Source organism: Triticum dicoccoides, chromosome 5B (genome assembly GCF_002162155.2).
Source record: "Triticum dicoccoides isolate Atlit2015 ecotype Zavitan chromosome 5B, WEW_v2.0, whole genome shotgun sequence".
NCBI classification, from domain to species: domain Eukaryota; kingdom Viridiplantae; phylum Streptophyta; class Magnoliopsida; order Poales; family Poaceae; genus Triticum; species Triticum dicoccoides.
This window is the reverse complement of record NC_041389.1, coordinates 47788010-47805770: the sequence shown is the minus strand read 5'-3', so window position 1 is coordinate 47805770 and position 17761 is coordinate 47788010. Positions and strand designations below refer to the sequence as shown.

The window sequence follows — 17761 nt, the reverse complement described above, 5'->3', positions numbered from 1 at the left end:
GAATCACGACATCTCGCATTGTGTGAGGGCGTGAGGAGATTATGGTGGCCCTAGTGGCTTCTTGGGGAGCATTGTGCCTCCACACCACTCTAACGGAGACGCACTTCCCCTTAAAAGGAAGGAACTTCGATAACACATCCTCGTCTCCACCGGCTCCACTCTTGGTTATTTCGTGCCTTTACTTTTGCAAGCTTACTTGTGTTGCATTTATTGCTTGCTTGTGTGCTAGTTGTCTTTGCATCATATAGGTTGTCCACATAGTTGCATATCTAGACAACCTATTTTGTTGCAAGGTTTAAATTATTAAAGAAAAGCTTAAAAATTGTTAGTTGCCTATTCACCCCCCTCTAGTCAACCATATCGATCCTTTCAATTGGTATCAGAGCCTCGTCTCTTTATTAAGGACTTTGCCGTCCGAAGAGTATGGTTGACACCAACGACGGTGCGGAGGAGCACTTCGGTGTGAATCCTATCTCGTCTACGGCCGATGGGGGAACCTCTGTCTCATGTGAGGAGTTCAATGTGGCTTTAGACACATTGAAAACCTCCATGACGACCGAGGTTGAAAGCATGTTTACTAAATTCCTAGAAGGACTTAAACTATCCACCTCGCCGATGAAAGTGGGTGATCCCACTAACAAGGTGATGGATGCTAACTCCGACAAGGGGGAAGATAATAGTGAGAAGGGTCCTTCTACTAGTGGTAGAAATGGCACCGACATCTATGCCCATGTGGAACCTCCTACTTATGGTGGACCGATTCCCTCTACTCATTTAAATCATGCCGGTCCTCCTCCTAAGATTGTGAAAAATGAGGATTTTGATGCTTGGGTTTATCGTTTCAAGCGTCATTTAAAACATGTGAATACTAATCTTTGGAGAATCATAGAAGAAGGTTTCTATCCACATGACCCAAGCAACTTCACCCCTCGAGAAGCCGTGGATAATCAATTCAATGAGAGTGCTCTCTTCATCATCCAAGATGCAATCCTTCCCGAAGATCTCCCTCATCTTCGACCTCATGCCATGGCTAAAGACGCATGGCAATGTGTTGTGTCTCTCTATCGAGGAAGTGCTAGCATTCAACGCTCCAACTATGAACTGGTGCAAGATGAAGCCGATGAGTTTGCAATGAAAGAAGATGAAGAACCTCGTGAGCTCTTTCGAAGAGTGACCAAACTCGCGGTCGCACTCCGAGATCATGGGAGCAAGGACGCGGATGACAATTGGATCAAGCGCAAGTTCCTCAAGGCCATGATGCCCTACAACAAGGCCATGTCCTCCATCATTCGCCAAAGACCGGACTTCCACTCCATGACCTCAAGTGAAGTGTTGGATGAGTTCGTTGCAATGAGCATCTTGGACAAGACCGCCGACAATGCGGTGCTCCGTTCTCAAAGGGCAAAGAAGCCCAACCTTGCCCTGAAGGCCAAGGTTAGTGTGGAAGAAGAGGAAGAAGAGTAAGATGAGGAGAGCAACCTCGAAGACACGAAATATGATTATCATGAGCACATGGCTCTTGCCTCAAGACAATTTTGGAGCAAGAAGAATACAAGACCCAACTTCAACAAGAACAACTCAAGTGGCCTCAAGGGAAAGCAATGAGTTAGAACTTGTTTCAACTGTGGCAATGTGAGCCATTTCATTGCGGATTGTCCTTACGAGAAGCGGGAAGACAATGGTGGCAAGTTCATCCGAAAGGACAAAGCCAAGTCCTTCCCCAACAAGAACAACTTCACCAAGAAGACTCCTACTCGCGGGTTGGTGGTTCAAGAAGAATACCATGAGGATGACGATGATGATGAAGATAGTGAAGCAATGGCTATGGCATCCGTTGCCATTGCCACAACTCCCCGGGTGTCTCTCTTCGACTCACCCAACGAGAACATCACCGCCAAGTGCCTCATGGCCAAAGCCACCAACAAGGTAACCCCCAACATCAAAACCACCACTATTCCTAATCCTTCTTTGACCATTGGCTTTGATGATGGTAAGGGGTCTAATGAGGAGGTAAATGAATTTGAGTCCTTCATGAGTAAGCTCAAGGGCAAATCCAAGAAGCACTTCGTTGCTCTCTTGGAACAACTTGGTGAAGCCAATGACATGATCGAGGCTCACGAAGAAACCATCTCTAAGATGGAAGGTCATAGTCGTGACTATGCCGATGAGATATCGGATCTCTCTAATGCTCTTGAGGAAGAGCGTGGGCATCATTTGGCTCTTGAGGAGTCACACAACGATGACCATGCCAAATTAAAGAAAGATCTTGATCATGCTCTTGTTGTGTCTCGTGTGCTAACTTCCGAGAAGGCTAAACTTGGGGTTGATCATGCTAGACTCAAGGAGGAGTTTGATGTACTTGACAAGGCCCATAAGTTCTTGAAAGGTGCTCATGCAAACCTCAAGGAGTCTCATGCTCAACTCCAAGTTAAGCTAACCAAGGAAAAGGCCACATTTCCTCACATGGTCTTAATTGATAATGCAAATGCTACTAACCCGTGTTGTGAGCATGTGCATCTTGTGGAGGAGAATGCCAAGTTGAAGGAACAACTTGAGAAAGGTCTTGTGTCATGCATACAAGGTGAGAAGAACCTAAATGACTTTTTGAGCAATCAAAAGGAAGTTGTGGGCAAGGAGGGAGTTGGGTTCTCACCCAAGTCCAAGAATAAGAAGAAGAACGAGAAGAAGAATAACAAGACCAAACGACCTCCCCCACTTAAGCAAACTTTTGTGAAGGAGGGAGAGGGTGCTTCTAAGGAGAAGAATAACAATGCGAAGAGTGGTGATGCCAAAAAGGGAAAAGCCATCTCTCCAACAAAGCCGGCGACTTTAACCCCTCTTATGTGTTGTGCCGTGCTAGTGATGGGCATGTTTATGCTAAATTTGTTGGTTCTGCTTATGAGTACATTGAATGGTCTATTTGGGTGCCTAAGACCCTTGTTACTAACATCAAAGGACCCATTACTAAATGGGTACCTAAAACCAAGCATTGATCTCTTGTAGGTGTTTGCTTCCGGTGGGGGGTCATGGTTGCTCGATAGTGGAGCAACAAATCATATGACCGGGAGCAAGGACTTGGTGGTGGACGTGCAAAAGATCCCATCTATGCCCACCAATGTCGAGTGGGGTGATGCCTCACATTCTAAGGTATTGGGTCTTGGCAAGGTTGTCATTTCTCATGATCAAACGATCGAGAAAGTCATGCTTGTTGAGTCCCTTGCATTCAATTTACTTTCCGTTCGTCAACTTGCACTCATGGGCTTTGCCACCTTCTTTGATATTGATACCGTGGCCCTCTTATGGAGCAAGACTCTTAAAGTAGCCTTTCTTGGGCATGTCGAGAATGGTCTCTATGTGATTAACTTTTCGAAGCAACCCACTAAGACCGCGACATGCCTAATGGCTAAAGTTGATGTGGGATGGCTTTGGCATCGCTGTTTAGCCCACGTCAATATGAGATCTTTGCAAAGTCTTCTCAAGGGGGACCATGTCCGTGGACTAACAAATGTTAGTTTTGCCAAAGATCATGCTTGCAGTGCTTGTATCGAAGGAAAGCTACATGAGACGGCTCACCCTCCCACGACTATCATCTACTCGAAGAGACCCTTGGAGCTCCTTCACATGGACCTCTTTGGACCTCCATCCTTTGATAGTCTTGGGGGTAGAAAGTATTGCTTGGTGATTGTGGATGATTATTCAAGATACACTTGGGTATACTTCTTCAAGAGGAAGAGTGAGACTCAACAAACCGTCATCGACTTTGCAAATGAAGCTCAACATCAACATAATGCAAAGATCTTGACAATAAGAAGTGACAACGGCACCGAGTTCAAGAACTACACCTTGGGTGAGTTTCTTAGTGATGAGGGGATCAAGCATCAATATTCTGCACCATATACCCCTCAACAAAATGGTGTTGCGAAGAGGAAGAACCGGACGTTGATGGATGCGGCAAGGACCATGATGGCGGAGTTCAAGTCTCCATACAACTTTTGGGCCGAAGCCATCAACACCGCATGTCATGCATCCAATCGACTCTATCTCCACAAAGGCTTGAACAAGACTCCTTATGAGATACTCACCGGAAACAAGCCCAATCTCAAGTACTTCCGGGTGTTCGGGTGTAAGTGTTTCATTCTCAAGAAAGGTGTTCGGTTGTCTAAATTTGAGGCTAGAGCTTATGAGGGCATATTTGTTGGTTATGCTACAAACTCTCATGCTTACCGTGTTCTTAACAAGTCCACCGGACTCATTGAGGAGACATGTAACGTGGAGTTTGACGAAAATAACGGCTCCCAAGTGGAGCAAAGTGGTACTTGTGATGTAGGTGATGAAATTCCTCCCCAAGCCATAAGAAGAATGGGTATTGGTAATATTCTACCCATTGAGGAACCCCTTGTGGCCGAAGGAGAAGGACAATGCTCCACTCAAGTGGAGCCTTGACCTACTCAAGACCCACATGCTTCCGAAGAACAAAGTGTAGGCCCTCAACCTCGTGAACAAGACCAAGGGCAAGATCAATCTCAAGATGGTGGTGAACCTCCAAATGATGCCCAAGGTCAAGTTCTCCCCCTCGAGCAAGTTCAAGATCATGAGCAAGCTCAAGATCAAGAACAAGCTCAAGACGACGCTCAAGATAATCAAGTTAACCCTCCTCCTTCCACATCCGAGGAGGAATTAGAGCGTCGTGCCGCGAAGATTGCTTCCAAGCTCACCACCAAAGGCCACCTCATGGAAAATGTGGTTGGAAGCCTAAGAAAGGGGGTAAGCACTCGTAGACAATTAGCAAACTATTGTGAACATCACGCGTTTGTCTCTTGTGTTGAACCCCAAAAGGTCTATGAGGCGCTCGAAGACTCGGATTAGCTCAATGCCATGCACGAAGAACTCAACAACTTCGAGTATAACAAGGTTTGGAGATTGGTGCCAAGGCCATCGGGGAACCACAACGTCATTGGAACCAAGTGGATTTTCAAGAACAAGCAAGATGCTCATGGGAACATCATTCACAACAAGGCAAGATTGGTAGCACAAGGCTACTCCCAAGTCGAGGGTATCGACTACGGTGAAACCTTTGCTCCCGTTGCTCGCCTTGAATCCATTCGTTTGTTGATTGCTTATGCTTCCCATCATAACTTTAAGTTACAACAAATGGATGTGAAAAGTGCTTTTCTTAATGGTCCTATTAATGAGTTGGTTTATGTCAAGCAACCCCCCGGGTTCGAGGATCCTACTTCCCGGATCATGTGTATCAACTCGATAAGGCACTCTATGGCCTTAAACAAGCCCCACGTGCGTGGTATGACCACCTTATCGAGTTGTTACAAGATCGTGGATTTGAAGTTGGGCAAATCGATCCCACTTTTTTTACTAAGAAGGTCAAAGGGGAGTTGTTTGTGTGCCAACTATATGTTGATGACATTATCTTTGGTTCCCCTAACAAAGCTTTCAATGAAGAATTTGCCGCTCTCATGACCTCTAAGTTCAAGATGTCTTCAATGGGAGAGTTGAAGTTCTTCCTTGGTTTTGATATCAAACAAAGAAGAGAAGGTACCTTCATCAACCAAGCCAAATACACTCAAGACATGCTTAAGAGATTCAAGCTAAGTGATGTCAAGCCGGCTTCTACTCCAATGCCAACTTGACATTGATCCCAATGGTAAAGCGGTGGATCAAAAGGTATATCGCTCTATGATTGGATCCTTGCTTTACCTTTGTGCATCTAGACCAGATATCATGTTGAGTGTGGGTATGTGTGCACGGTTTCAAGCCGCACCAAAGGAAAGCCATTTTGTGGCGGTCAAGCGAATCTTTCGATATTTGGCTCATACCCCAAACTTTGGCCTTTGGTACCCAAGAGGAGCAAACTTCAAGCTTGAAGGATTTACGGATTCCGATTGGGCGGGAGACAAGGTGGATAGGAAGTCCACTTCCGGAGGGTGCCAATTTCTTGGTTGCTCTTTGGTGAGTTGTGAAGGAAATATGCCCCAGAGGCAATAATAAAGTTATTATTTATTTCCTTATATCATGATAAATGTTTATTATTCATGCTAGAATTGTATTAACCGGAAACATAATACATGTGTGAATACATAGACAAACATAGTGTCACTAGTATGCCTCTACTTGACTAGCTCGTGAATCAAAGATGGTTAAGTTTCCTAGCCATAGACATGAGTTCTCATTTGATTAACGGGATCACATCATTAGGAGAATGATGTGATTGACATGACCCATTCCGTTAGCCTAGCACTTGATCATTTAGTATGTTGCTATTGCTTTCTTCATGACTTATACATGTTCCTGTAACTATGAGATTATGCAACTCCAGTTTACCGGAGGAACACTTTGGGTGCTACCAAACGTCACAACGTAACTGGGTGATTATAAAGGAGTACTACAGGTGCCTCCAAAGGTACATGTTGGGTTGGCGTATTTCAAGATTAGGTTTTGTCACTCCGATTGTCGGAGAGGTATCTCTGGGCCCTCTCGGTAATGCACATCATTATAAGCCTTGCAAGCAATGTAGCTAATGAGTTAGTTACGGAATGATGCATTACGTAACGAGTAAAGAGACTTGCCGATAACGAGATTGAACTAGGTATTGGATACCGACGATCGAATCTCGGGCAAGTAACATACCGATGACAAAGGGAACAACGTATGTTGTTATGCGGTTTGACCGATAAAGATCTTCGTAGAATATGTAGGAGCCAATATGAGCATCCAGGTTCCGCTATTGGTTATTGACCGAGAATAGTTCTAGGTCATGTCTACATTGTTCTCGAACCCATAGGGTCCGCACGCTTAAGGTTTCGATGACAGTTATATTATGAGTTTACATGTTTTGATGTACCGAAGGAGTTCGGAGTCCCGGATGAGATCGGGGACATGACGAGGAGTCTCGAAATGGTCGAGACGTAAAGATTCATATATTGGATGATATGGTTAGGCCAAGGGGTCAAGCCCATGAGGCTTTAGGTCGGTGCAAAAGGAGTTTTGCGGAGGCCAGGGGGGCAAACGCCGGAGACCCTGGCGTCTGGTCCTGGGCCAGACGCCGAGGCCCATGGCGTCTGGGCCAGATGCCAAGGATTGTGGCGTTTGGTCCTGGAGTCCGAGCGGGACTCTTGCCTTTCGGGCAAAACCGACTTTGAGGAGGCTTTTGCTCCAAGTTTTGACCCCGGGGCTCAACATATAAATAGAGGGGCAGGGCTAGCACCAAAGACACAACAATTGATCCCTTGGATCTATTAGCCGTGTGCTGATGGAACTCTCCCTCGACACTCGGCTGGATCGGAGTTCGAGGGATGTCATCGAGCTGAACGTGTGCTAGAACTCGGAGGTGCCGTAGTTTCGGTGCTTGATCGGTCGGGCCATGAAGACGTATGACTACATCAACCGCGTTGTGCTAATGCTTCCGCTTACGTCTACAAGGGTATGTAGACAACACTCTCCCCTCTCGTTGCTATGCCATCACCATGATCTTGCGTGTGCGTAGGAAATTTTTGAAATTACTACGTTCCCCAACAAGTTGGTCTTCCAAGAAGCAAAGTTGTGTGTCTCTCTCTTCCATCGAAGCGGAATATGTGGCGGCCGGTAGTTGTTGTGCACAACTCTTATGGATGAGGCAAACTTTAGAGGAATACAATGTCATTTGTGACAAAGTGCCTCTTTGGTGTGACAATGAAAGTGCCATCAAGATTTCTCTCAACCCGGTGCAACATTTCAAGACGAAGCATATTGAGATTCAGTATCACTTCATCCGGGATCACATTAGGCGAGGGGAGATCGAGCTCAAGTATGTCAACACTCATGATAACCTTGCAGATATTTTCACAAAGCCCTTGGATGAAGCAAGATTTCACGAGTTAAGGCATGAGCTAAATATCATTGATTCGAGCAATGTGACTTGAGCCCGTGCACACCCCTCCTCACTCTACTTGTTGTCTAGTCTAGATGTAGGCATGGACATAGGGGGAGTGTTGCTCTCTCAATGAACTCTCCCTCCCCCCATTATGCATAAATTGATCTAGTCTTTCACTTTAACCATTTTTATGGTACTGGTGCTTCAAGGACGAGTTTTGGTCATGGGTCCAAGGTTAAAATCTTCGCGACGCCATACCTCTTGACTCAAACATAGGTGGCCTCGGCCACCGCCCTCTCTTGAAGAGGTGTGTTCTGGTCCGTTGTTAGTGTGTTTGTGGCCGTGTTGGTCTTTCCTCCTTCTTGGCTGTGTTTTCTGTTCCTTTTGAGCTAGAGCCGTGTGTCTAGAGGCCTGTTGGTTGCTGAGCGGTACTACCGCTGGTGGTGTGCGGTACTACCGCCCACCAGCGCGGTACTACCGCTGCGAGGCGGGGACAGGGGGTTATATCGGGGGCAGGGGGAGTTTTTCTTCTCCCCCATACCGATTCGCTCGCCCCCTCGCTCTGTTCGTCTCTCCAGCAACCGGCGCCGCGGGAGGGCTCCGGCGGATCTCCCTCTCCGGGGCGCTCCTCTCCATTTCCTTCGGTGGAGACGATCCCCACCTTGTCCTCCTGCCATGGATGCCGGTATTGCCCCCGTTCCCTCTCTCTTCTTGTCTAGATTTCCAATCTAGCATCTTAGGGGCAATAGTAGTTGCATCTCTAGATTTTTGGCCAAATCTAGGCTTGAGTAGGATGTAGAAGGCATCTAGGCAGTTTGGATTGGTGTTTGGTAGAAGTATTTTTGAATTTGGTAGGACAGTAGTGCCGGATCTGACCACGGCAGTAGGAAACTGCTGTTTCCGCGTCTCGAGCGGTACTACCGCTCCCTCTGGAGCGGTACTGCCGCTCACAGGTCGCGGTACTACCGCCCTCTACCAGGTTCCACCATACTCTTACTAATCAGTGATACTTTTTGGTTGTGTTTGGTGGCTTATGCTCATTCTTTCTAGTTGTTTGCATGTTCTTGTGTGTGGTTCCAGGTGATGAGCTTCCTGAGTCTGCAGGAGGTTCCTCAAGCGCTCCACCTCCACCTCAACTCCAGAAGAAATCTGCTGTCAAGCCGAAGCAATCTGGCAAAACTATGCCAGAAATGCAAGCCAAGGAGTTCTGGGCAAGACGTCGCCGCAACCCCTATGAGGCAGACCAAGATCCCACTTTGGTCAACCGTCCCTTCTGGAACAGGTTTCAGTTTGCCATCTTCTTTTATGTACTCAAGGCCAAGAAGAACCTCATTGTTAACGTGCACTCCATCGACACCGACCATATGGAGAAGGATCCTGAATACTTTGGTGAAGCTCTTCAGATGTGCACTCAACTGAACATTCTTGGTGTCATGCAATTCAACAAAGATTATGATGCTGATATTGTGGCCCAATTCTATGCCATGGTTCATCTCGGGACTGATGAGGATAGGACACTAACTTGGATGACCAATGGCAAGTTGCTTTCAGTCAAGTGGAAGGCGTTCATGAAATTGATTGGGGTGGAAGATCAAGGGCTTGCGTCTCTTGTCGGCTTTCGCCCACACTGCAACACCGCCTCCACTCACAAGCAAGCTCTATGGCCCTACTGCACTTTGAAGATCAACCCTGAGACGAAGAAGGAAACGTATGAGCTGCGTGCCTTTCTGGACATTCTTCACCGTGTCTTTCATGAGACTCTTTCCCTCGCATCGGGAATCTGGATATGGTTCATTCTTATCTCGTGGACATGCTTCTCTTCTGCCAGCGTGAGAAGGAACAAAACATCGGAGAGTCCCTGGATATATCTCATGTTATGTGGTCTGAGCTTTTATCTGCTATCTCCGAGCGCAAGTGCCCGATTTATGGTCCGTTCATCATGCTGCTTATCGAGAAGGCCTGGGATCGTGTCTATCCCAAGGTGATGCTAGAGACTGGAGAGTTGGTTTCTCACGACATCAAGCGTCTGAGGAAGAAGGCCAACTGGGGCACTCAGGTCCCTAAATCTGGAAGTCCTTCGTCTGCTACTGCCATGGAGATCGAGGAGGAGGCTGAGGCTGAGGATGATGATGACTATGTGCCTTCTGCGGCAAAGCCCTCTTGGGCAAAGAAGCTCAAGCTCAAGATGAAGAAGCTGTTCTGCATGGAGTCTCACGGTCAGTACATGACTCATGTGGCTGAGAAGAAGGCCTGTAGTCGTCACAAGGAGCTCATGCATCAGTTGGGTGCCACCGTTAATAGTGGATTTGAGGACCAGCTTACTGAGGAGGAGGAGTGGATTCAACAGCACTGCCCGTGGACCGATTCTGATGCCGAGCACTTCCCGACCCACGACGGTGGCGTAGACGATCCCGCTGAGACCTGATATTTGAGTCCCTCTCTTGCTATCACCTGGAGCCGTAGCAACACTCCCTCTCCTTTTTGGTGTCTCGATGCCAAAGGGGGAGAGAGTTTAGGGATTTGTGTTGTGTCTTCCGTCTTCTGTGTTTTCTCGCAGTTTGCCTTGTTTGGTTTGTGTTAGTGAGACCTAAGTTCCAGTCATATGGTGTGAGACATATGCTACCTTATCTTTCGAGTATCATTATCTATGTCTATCTAGCTTATGAGTTGCATGCTTATCTTGTTATCTATGTTGCTCTCATATACCATGCTTAGGTAGTTGGTCTCTAAAATGTAGGGGGAGCGTTGATCCTGGTATCTGTGCCGTGTAGTCCAAAGCACTTATCTAGACAGCACACATCTAGGGGGAGCCCATCTACATTTTAGGACGGTGGGGTTTTGCGCTTGTCCTATATCTTTCCTGTTTGTGCAAATCCCGTATTGTCATCAATCCACCAAAAAGGGGGAGATTGTAAGGGCATATTTATCCCCAAGATGTTTTGGTGATTGATGACAATGCTTTTGCGGACTAATCATGTGCGTTGAGTTCTTTCAGAGATTCATCCTTTGGCACGAGACGATTACCTCCCCTCGGTGTTTTATTCAAGACGATGTAGCTCCTTCGTTTCTCTGCTGGTGGTCTAGTTTCGTAGGAGTCACCGTACTATCAAGAGGGGATCCGCTTTGGTAAGGCTAGGATGGAATCAACACGTACACATCCTTATCACACCCGATGCTTCTTTCCGCTTCATTGGAGCTATCTTTCCTATCTGTGCCTGCCTGTCCTGTCCCAGCGCTAGTACCACGGTCCTCAGCGGTAGTACCGCCGAAGCACGTCAAGCGGTAGTACCGCTCCCCGAGCGGTAGTACCGCTTGGGGTCTTCGGCCGTAGTACCGTAGTGGTTCCGGGCTACTACCGCCTCGACTCTCGACCGCTATTTTTCGTGTCGGGTTTTACGGTACTAGTAGCGGTAGTAGTGGCGGTAGTACCGCTCCAAGCGGTAGTACCACCAATACTTCCGCGGTAGTACCGCTCTGGGGCCAGGACCCTGCATCCCTCGTCAGCGCGGCAGTACCGCTGGGAGGGAGCGGTAGTACCGTCCTACCCAAGCGGTAGTACCGCTCTGTGCGTGGCTCTTTGGGGGGGGGGGTAACGGTTGGATTGTTTCCCCCACTATATAAAGGTGTCTTCTTCCCCAAAGTTGACTTACCTCTTCCCCCAAAAGCTCCATTGTTGCTCCAAGCTCCATTTTCGCCCGATCTCTCTCCCTAGCCAATCAAACTTGTTGATTTGCTCGGGATTGGTTGAGAAGGCCCCGATCTACACTTCCACCAAGAGAAATTTGATTCCCCCACTAATCCCTAGCGGATCTTGTTACTCTTGGGTGTTTGAGCACCCTAGACGGTTGAGGTCACCTCGAAGCCATACTCCATTGTGGTGAAGCTTCGTGGTGTTGTTGGGAGCCTCCAAGTGTTGTGGGGATAGCCCCAACCTTGTTTGTAAAGGTTCGGTCGCCGCCTTCAAGGGCACCAATAGTGGAATCACGACATCTCGCATTGTGTGAGGGCGTGAGGAGATTACGGTGGCCTAGTGGCTTCTTGGGGAGCATTGTGCCTCCACACCGCTCTAACAGAGACGTACTTCCCCTTAAAAGGAAGGAACTTCGGTAACACATCCTCGTCTCCACCGGCTCCACTCTTGGTTATTTCGTGCCTTTACTTTTGCAAGCTTACTTGTGTTGCATCTATTGCTTGCTTGTGTGCTAGTTGTCTTTGCATCATATAGGTTATCTACATAGTTGCATATCTAGACAATCTATTTTGTTGCAAGGTTTAAATTGTTAAAGAAAAGCTTAAAAATTGTTAGTTGCCTATTCACCCCCCCGCCCTCTAGTCAACCATATCGATCCTTTCAGGAGGGAGTATTACATACATCCATGGAACCAGGAACGTTTCTCGCAGACAATGCCAATCAACTCACAAAAACATGACGGTCCTGAAAACTTCTTTAGGCCTTGTTTGGTTGCTTAGGAAATTTTTCCAAAACAAAAGAAAAACTTACTCCCTACGTTTCATATTAGTTCTCGATGATTTAGTACGTCTTTGTGCTAAATCAAGTTGTGCTAAATCATGAACAACTAATATAGAACGATGAGAGCATTTATTATCCCTAAGAAAAAAATGATTTTGTACTAAATTTGTGATTGCATGATATGGTTTTGTTGATTTACTAAACAATAAAAACTTGATAGTGACAAAAAAAAGACCCGAATTATGTAAATGAACTCATGTGTTTCAGCAAAGCAACATTTTTCACAAATAACATGGGAGTTTCAGGACACAATTATGAAATAGAAACCATGCTGCTAGTAGCATAATGAGAGTCGGAAGAGACAATAAATCGATCTTAGTAGTAACTTGAAATAACCCTAATCGGAATAGAAACCATTTAATAGTTAATGCTAGCAGTAGTATAATGAGAGTTGCAAGAGGCAATAAATCGATCTTTTCTTAGTAACTTGAAATAACCCAAAACATCTATAATAACTCAAATTGAACACATCTTGAATTAACTCCATACCCCAAACAAAACCACAAGAAGGAGTAAACTCTCACTATCTCCCCAAGAAACCGCCAGCTCAGCACCAACAACCCTCCTCCCCATCACTTTCCCCTTCCCGTTTTTATTCCCCGGCTCTCCGCGGACCCGGCGAGCTCCGCTACCATCCCCAGACCCGGTAGCCCACCCGCTCCTCGCCGGCGCGCCGCCGCCGCCGATGAAGCGCGCGCGCAGCTCCGAGATCTTCCTCGGCGGCCGGGCGCGCGCGCGCAGGCGCCTGGCGCCCCTCCTCGCCGCGGCCGCCTTCGCGTACCTCGTCTTCGTCTCCGTCAAGCTCTCCGGCCTCGGCAGCTGGCAGGACGCCGCGGCTATCCCCCGCCCGGAAACCGCCGCCTCGCGAGGCGAGCTGCTGCAGCGGGATGCCCTCGAGCGGGCGCCCCGCGGGCGCCGCGCCGCTGGGGGCGGTGCTGCTGTCACGGGGTACGGCCGCATCACCGGGGAGATCCTCCGGCGCCACGAGGCTCTTGGCGGGGGGAGCCGGAGGAGGTGGGGCCTGCGGGGAAACTTCTCCGAGCTCGAGCGCATGGCCGCGGAGGCGTGGGCGCTCGGGGCCAGGGCGTGGGAGGAGGCCTCCGCGTTCTCCGGCGACGTGGACGCCATCGTCTCGGGCGACGGCGCGGCGGTCGAGTGCCCCGCCTCGCTCGAGCTCGGTGGCGGCGGGGAGGGCGAGACGGCCGCGTTCCTGCCGTGCGGGCTGGCGGTGGGGTCGGCGGTGACGGTCGTGGCGACGCCGCGCGAGGCGGTGGCGGAGTACGTGGAGGCGCTGGAGCGGAGCGGGAGCGGGAACGGGACGGTCATGGTGGCGCAGTTCGCGGTGGAGCTGCGCGGCCTGCGCGCCTCCGAGGGCGAGGACCCGCCCAGGATCCTCCACCTCAACCCGCGGCTCCGCGGCGACTGGAGCCGTCGGCCGGTGCTGGAGATGAACACCTGCTTCCGCATGCAGTGGGGCAAGGCGCAGCGCTGCGACGGCACCCCCTCCAAGGACGACGACCATGGTGCGTGCGCTCAGCTCATTGTACTGCAGTTAGCTGTAATTGAGCTTGCTTATTTTGCTGTCTTTCTGCTCCGGGCACAAGGACAATGCAACATTGCCTGTTCAGTAACCAGTAATCTGTATGGGTCAATATACCATTCTGTATTGATCTTCCATTCTCCATTCGTAGGCACGCAAGCTTGTGTTTATTTGAATCACTTGCTCATTAGTTATTTTGACTGTTCGTAGATTGTAGCAATGATTTTAGTTCCTGTACAATTGGACTTACTGGTGCTAGTTGACAGAAAAGGGGATGCTACGTGTAATTGCGTCGCGCTCCATAGTTTTTCAGATTTTCCGTATACAATTGTAATGTATTGGCTGGATCATGTTTTACCAATCTGTCTCCCAAAATGTTTTCTGATGCTACATTTCTTCTGTACTATGTTTTTCTTTTTGAAATGGTATCAACCCTCACCTCCGTGTCAGTTGACATTACCTCTATGTGTGCTGACAGTGTTGTTAACTTTTTGCAGTCGATGGTTTTCCAAAATGTGAGAAATGGGAACGGAGGGACATGGCTGATTCAAAAGAAACAAAAACAAGCTCATGGTTCAACAGGTTCATCGGCCGAGCAAAGAAACCAGAAATGACCTGGCCATACCCATTTTTAGAGGGGAAGATGTTTGTTCTCACTATCCAAGCTGGTGTTGAAGGATACCATATTAATGTAGGGGGTCGTCATGTTGCCTCATTTCCTCATCGGATGGTAAATTCGGTTCCTATGACAAAGATTTTATTCGGTGTATACAATTACGGATGTTGTACAGTTCTGCGAATGGAAATACTGACTAGTTTTTGTTCTCAATGTTTATCAGGGATTCACTCTCGAAGATGCAACTGGTTTAGCTGTAACAGGCGGCATAGATGTTCACTCAGTGTATGCAACCTCTCTTCCGAAGGCTCATCCTAGTTTTTCTCTGCAAAATGTCTTGGAAATGTCTGATAAGTGGAAGGCTTGCCCTGTGCCAGAGGAACCAATTCAGCTTTTTATCGGCATTCTCTCTGCTACAAACCATTTTGCTGAGCGGATGGCTATTAGAAAAACTTGGATGCAGTTTCCTGCAATCCAATTGGGAAATGTGGTTGCTCGATTCTTTGTCGCACTGGTAAGATAAGTCTTGCTTTCTCCGTTCACAAATATAAGCTGTTCTAACTTTTTTGTGAATCGGATGTATATAGACACATTTTAGTGTGTTTGCTCACTCATTTCAGTCCGCATGTAGACAATATTGAAATATCAAGAACATCTTATATTTGTGAACAGAGGGAGTATGTTTTAAAAAATGACTGAATCCTTTTTGTCGATGTATGATATGCTACAGTTTGGTCTTCGTATGCATTTTGCCATAATGTCTTGTTCATATAATTGCAAAATAACGTTAACACCACTGTGGGATATGTTTGCTTTTGTAGAGCCATAGAAAAGAGATAAATGCAGCACTAAAGAAGGAAGCAGAATATTTTGGAGACGTTGTCATTCTGCCATTTATCGACCGGTATGAGTTGGTGGTTCTCAAAACAGTTGCGATATGTCAGTACGGGGTAAGCCATGATGGTTCTTCACATATTAGTTGGCTCTTGGCAATGCTTCATTATCACTCACTCTTATTTCTGTGCAGGTGCAAAATGTTACCGCGGAGTATATCATGAAGTGCGACGATGATACCTTTGTGAGGCTGGATGTAGTGTTGCAACAGGTCTCTACCTTCAACAGAACCTTGCCTCTTTATCTTGGCAACCTAAATCTCTTACACAGGCCTCTCCGGAGCGGTAAATGGGCCGTGACGTTCGAGGTACGTTTCGTTTCCCACAATGTGAATCATATACATACACCTGTGCACTTCTCACAACGCAGGCACCTGCAGGAATGGCCAGAATTGGTGTATCCCCCCTATGCCAACGGACCCGGCTACGTAATTTCGATTAATATTGCCAGAGACATCGTGTCCCGTCACGCAATTCAGTCACTAAGGGTAAGATCTTTACTCTGGCCGAACTGCAGCGCATCGGTGTGCAAGAAAAAAAGTATCATCATCATCTGACCCTGAATCCGGAAGAAAAAAAGTATCAATATATCATCATCTGACCCTGAATCCGCAAGAAAAAAAGTATCATCATCGTCTTACGGCAACCATCTTTTTTTTTGCTGGTGTCTAACGGCCACCATCTGCTGCTGCAGCTGTTCAAGATGGAGGATGTGAGCATGGGCATGTGGGTCGAAGACTACAACACTACCACCATCACCGCGCCGGTGCAGTACATTCACAGCTGGAAGTTCTGCCAGTATGGCTGCGTGGACAACTACTTCACGGCGCACTACCAGTCCCCCAGGCAGATGCTGTGCCTCTGGGACAAACTGTCGTTAGGCCGCGCGCAATGCTGCAACTACAGATGACACGGCGCTCATCCATGTCTGCTTCACCAGAGCAACCGATGGCTTAACCAGGCGGCATCCGTCAGTCCCACTGCCGTAGTGTCATTTTAGAAGAACACCAGGGACCAGGCCAGCATGACTGACACCCACCAGACCGGGTGTCCATCACCCTTAACTCGAGTTCCCTACATCTGCTCTATTGACTGACGGCAGTGGAGACCATGGACCTCACCATTGCCTGTTCTTCAGTACACAAACAAGGTACGCCATCAACGGGTTTGATGTTTATCAGCTGCTTCACCTCCTGGAGCTCATACATTGGATGTTTGGATGGATGAATCACGGGGGGCCAAAATTTGCCGCGTGTAATGTACAGGGGGCGAGTAATTTTGTACTCCAGTTTGTAGGGTTGTTGTGCCCCTTGGCTTGCAGAGGGAGCTGATGTCTCGTTGATATTGAATTTGGTGTCATGTTCTGTAGGACTAATATAAAAGGGTTTGCTAATTCTTAGTCTTCTCATGAGACATGTTTCATAACCTTTAATATTCACGAGACATGTACCCAACTACTGATGTAGGAGTGTAGTTTATGGTTCTTGTTCTTGTTTCGTTTTTGAAGAAACAAATCCATGCTCAAGTGGGTTCAAACTTTGACCTCGGGTTTGAGATTATTTGATACCATGTGCGTCTCGCCGAGGTTGGATATACAGTATTTTTCATTAGCAGAAGACGTGTCTGTTGGCACAAAGACCGAGATGTTATGGCCGTTGATGAAAGACTACCATATGTTCTCATCAATCATTTTTGCCATCGAGTTATTTCTGACTTTTATTGAATTTCAGTTCTTCTGGAATATTTATGATTTATTCCAAATCTGCGGCAATCTCGATCAGAGCAGAAAATGAGGATGAAGAGCTTGTTAAGTCTGCGCTACCATGAAGAATCGACACCTTTCCATGCAAATACCTCGGGCTCCAGCTTAGCATCAGGCAACTCAAAAGGTTAGAGTGGCAGCCAATTGTTGACATGGCTCTCCACATCCTGCCAGGATGGCAAAGGGGTCTCGTGACAAGGCCGGGGAGGCGCATTCTTGTCAATCAAGTAATGAGGGCGCACGCTACACATCATCTCATGATAGCGGAGGCACCTAAATGGGCTCTGGAGAGAGTGGACAAGGGGTGTCGTGCATTTTTCTGGTCCGGAACCGAGGCGGTGAATGGAGGCAAATGTGCCGTCTCCTGGGCTAGAGTGTGCAGGCCTAAACACTTGGGAGGCTTGAGTGTCATTGACCTGTTTAAGCACGGTATCACTTTAAGACTCAGATGAGAATGGCTCAGACGCACTGATGATTCCAGGCCGTGGCAAGGCCTCAACTTGACCTCGGACAAAAAGGTGCATCAAGCTTTTGGAAGCCTTGTCAAATGAGAAC

At 47.7% G+C, this 17761-nt stretch overlaps 1 protein-coding gene across 1 annotated transcript; it reads left to right on the top strand.

The window, feature by feature from the left end:
• The first annotated feature begins 13038 nt into the window (after positions 1 to 13038).
• On the top strand, positions 13039 to 16960 carry LOC119307282 (hydroxyproline O-galactosyltransferase GALT2-like). The gene is made up of 7 exons (XM_037583361.1): positions 13039 to 13918; positions 14433 to 14665; positions 14775 to 15065; positions 15373 to 15501; positions 15579 to 15752; positions 15825 to 15932; positions 16139 to 16960. Exons 1-7 carry the CDS (start codon positions 13081 to 13083, stop codon positions 16352 to 16354), a joined length of 1989 nt encoding a protein of 662 aa, XP_037439258.1. The 5' UTR covers positions 13039 to 13080; the 3' UTR covers positions 16355 to 16960.
• Positions 16961 to 17761: the final 801 nt, after the last annotated feature.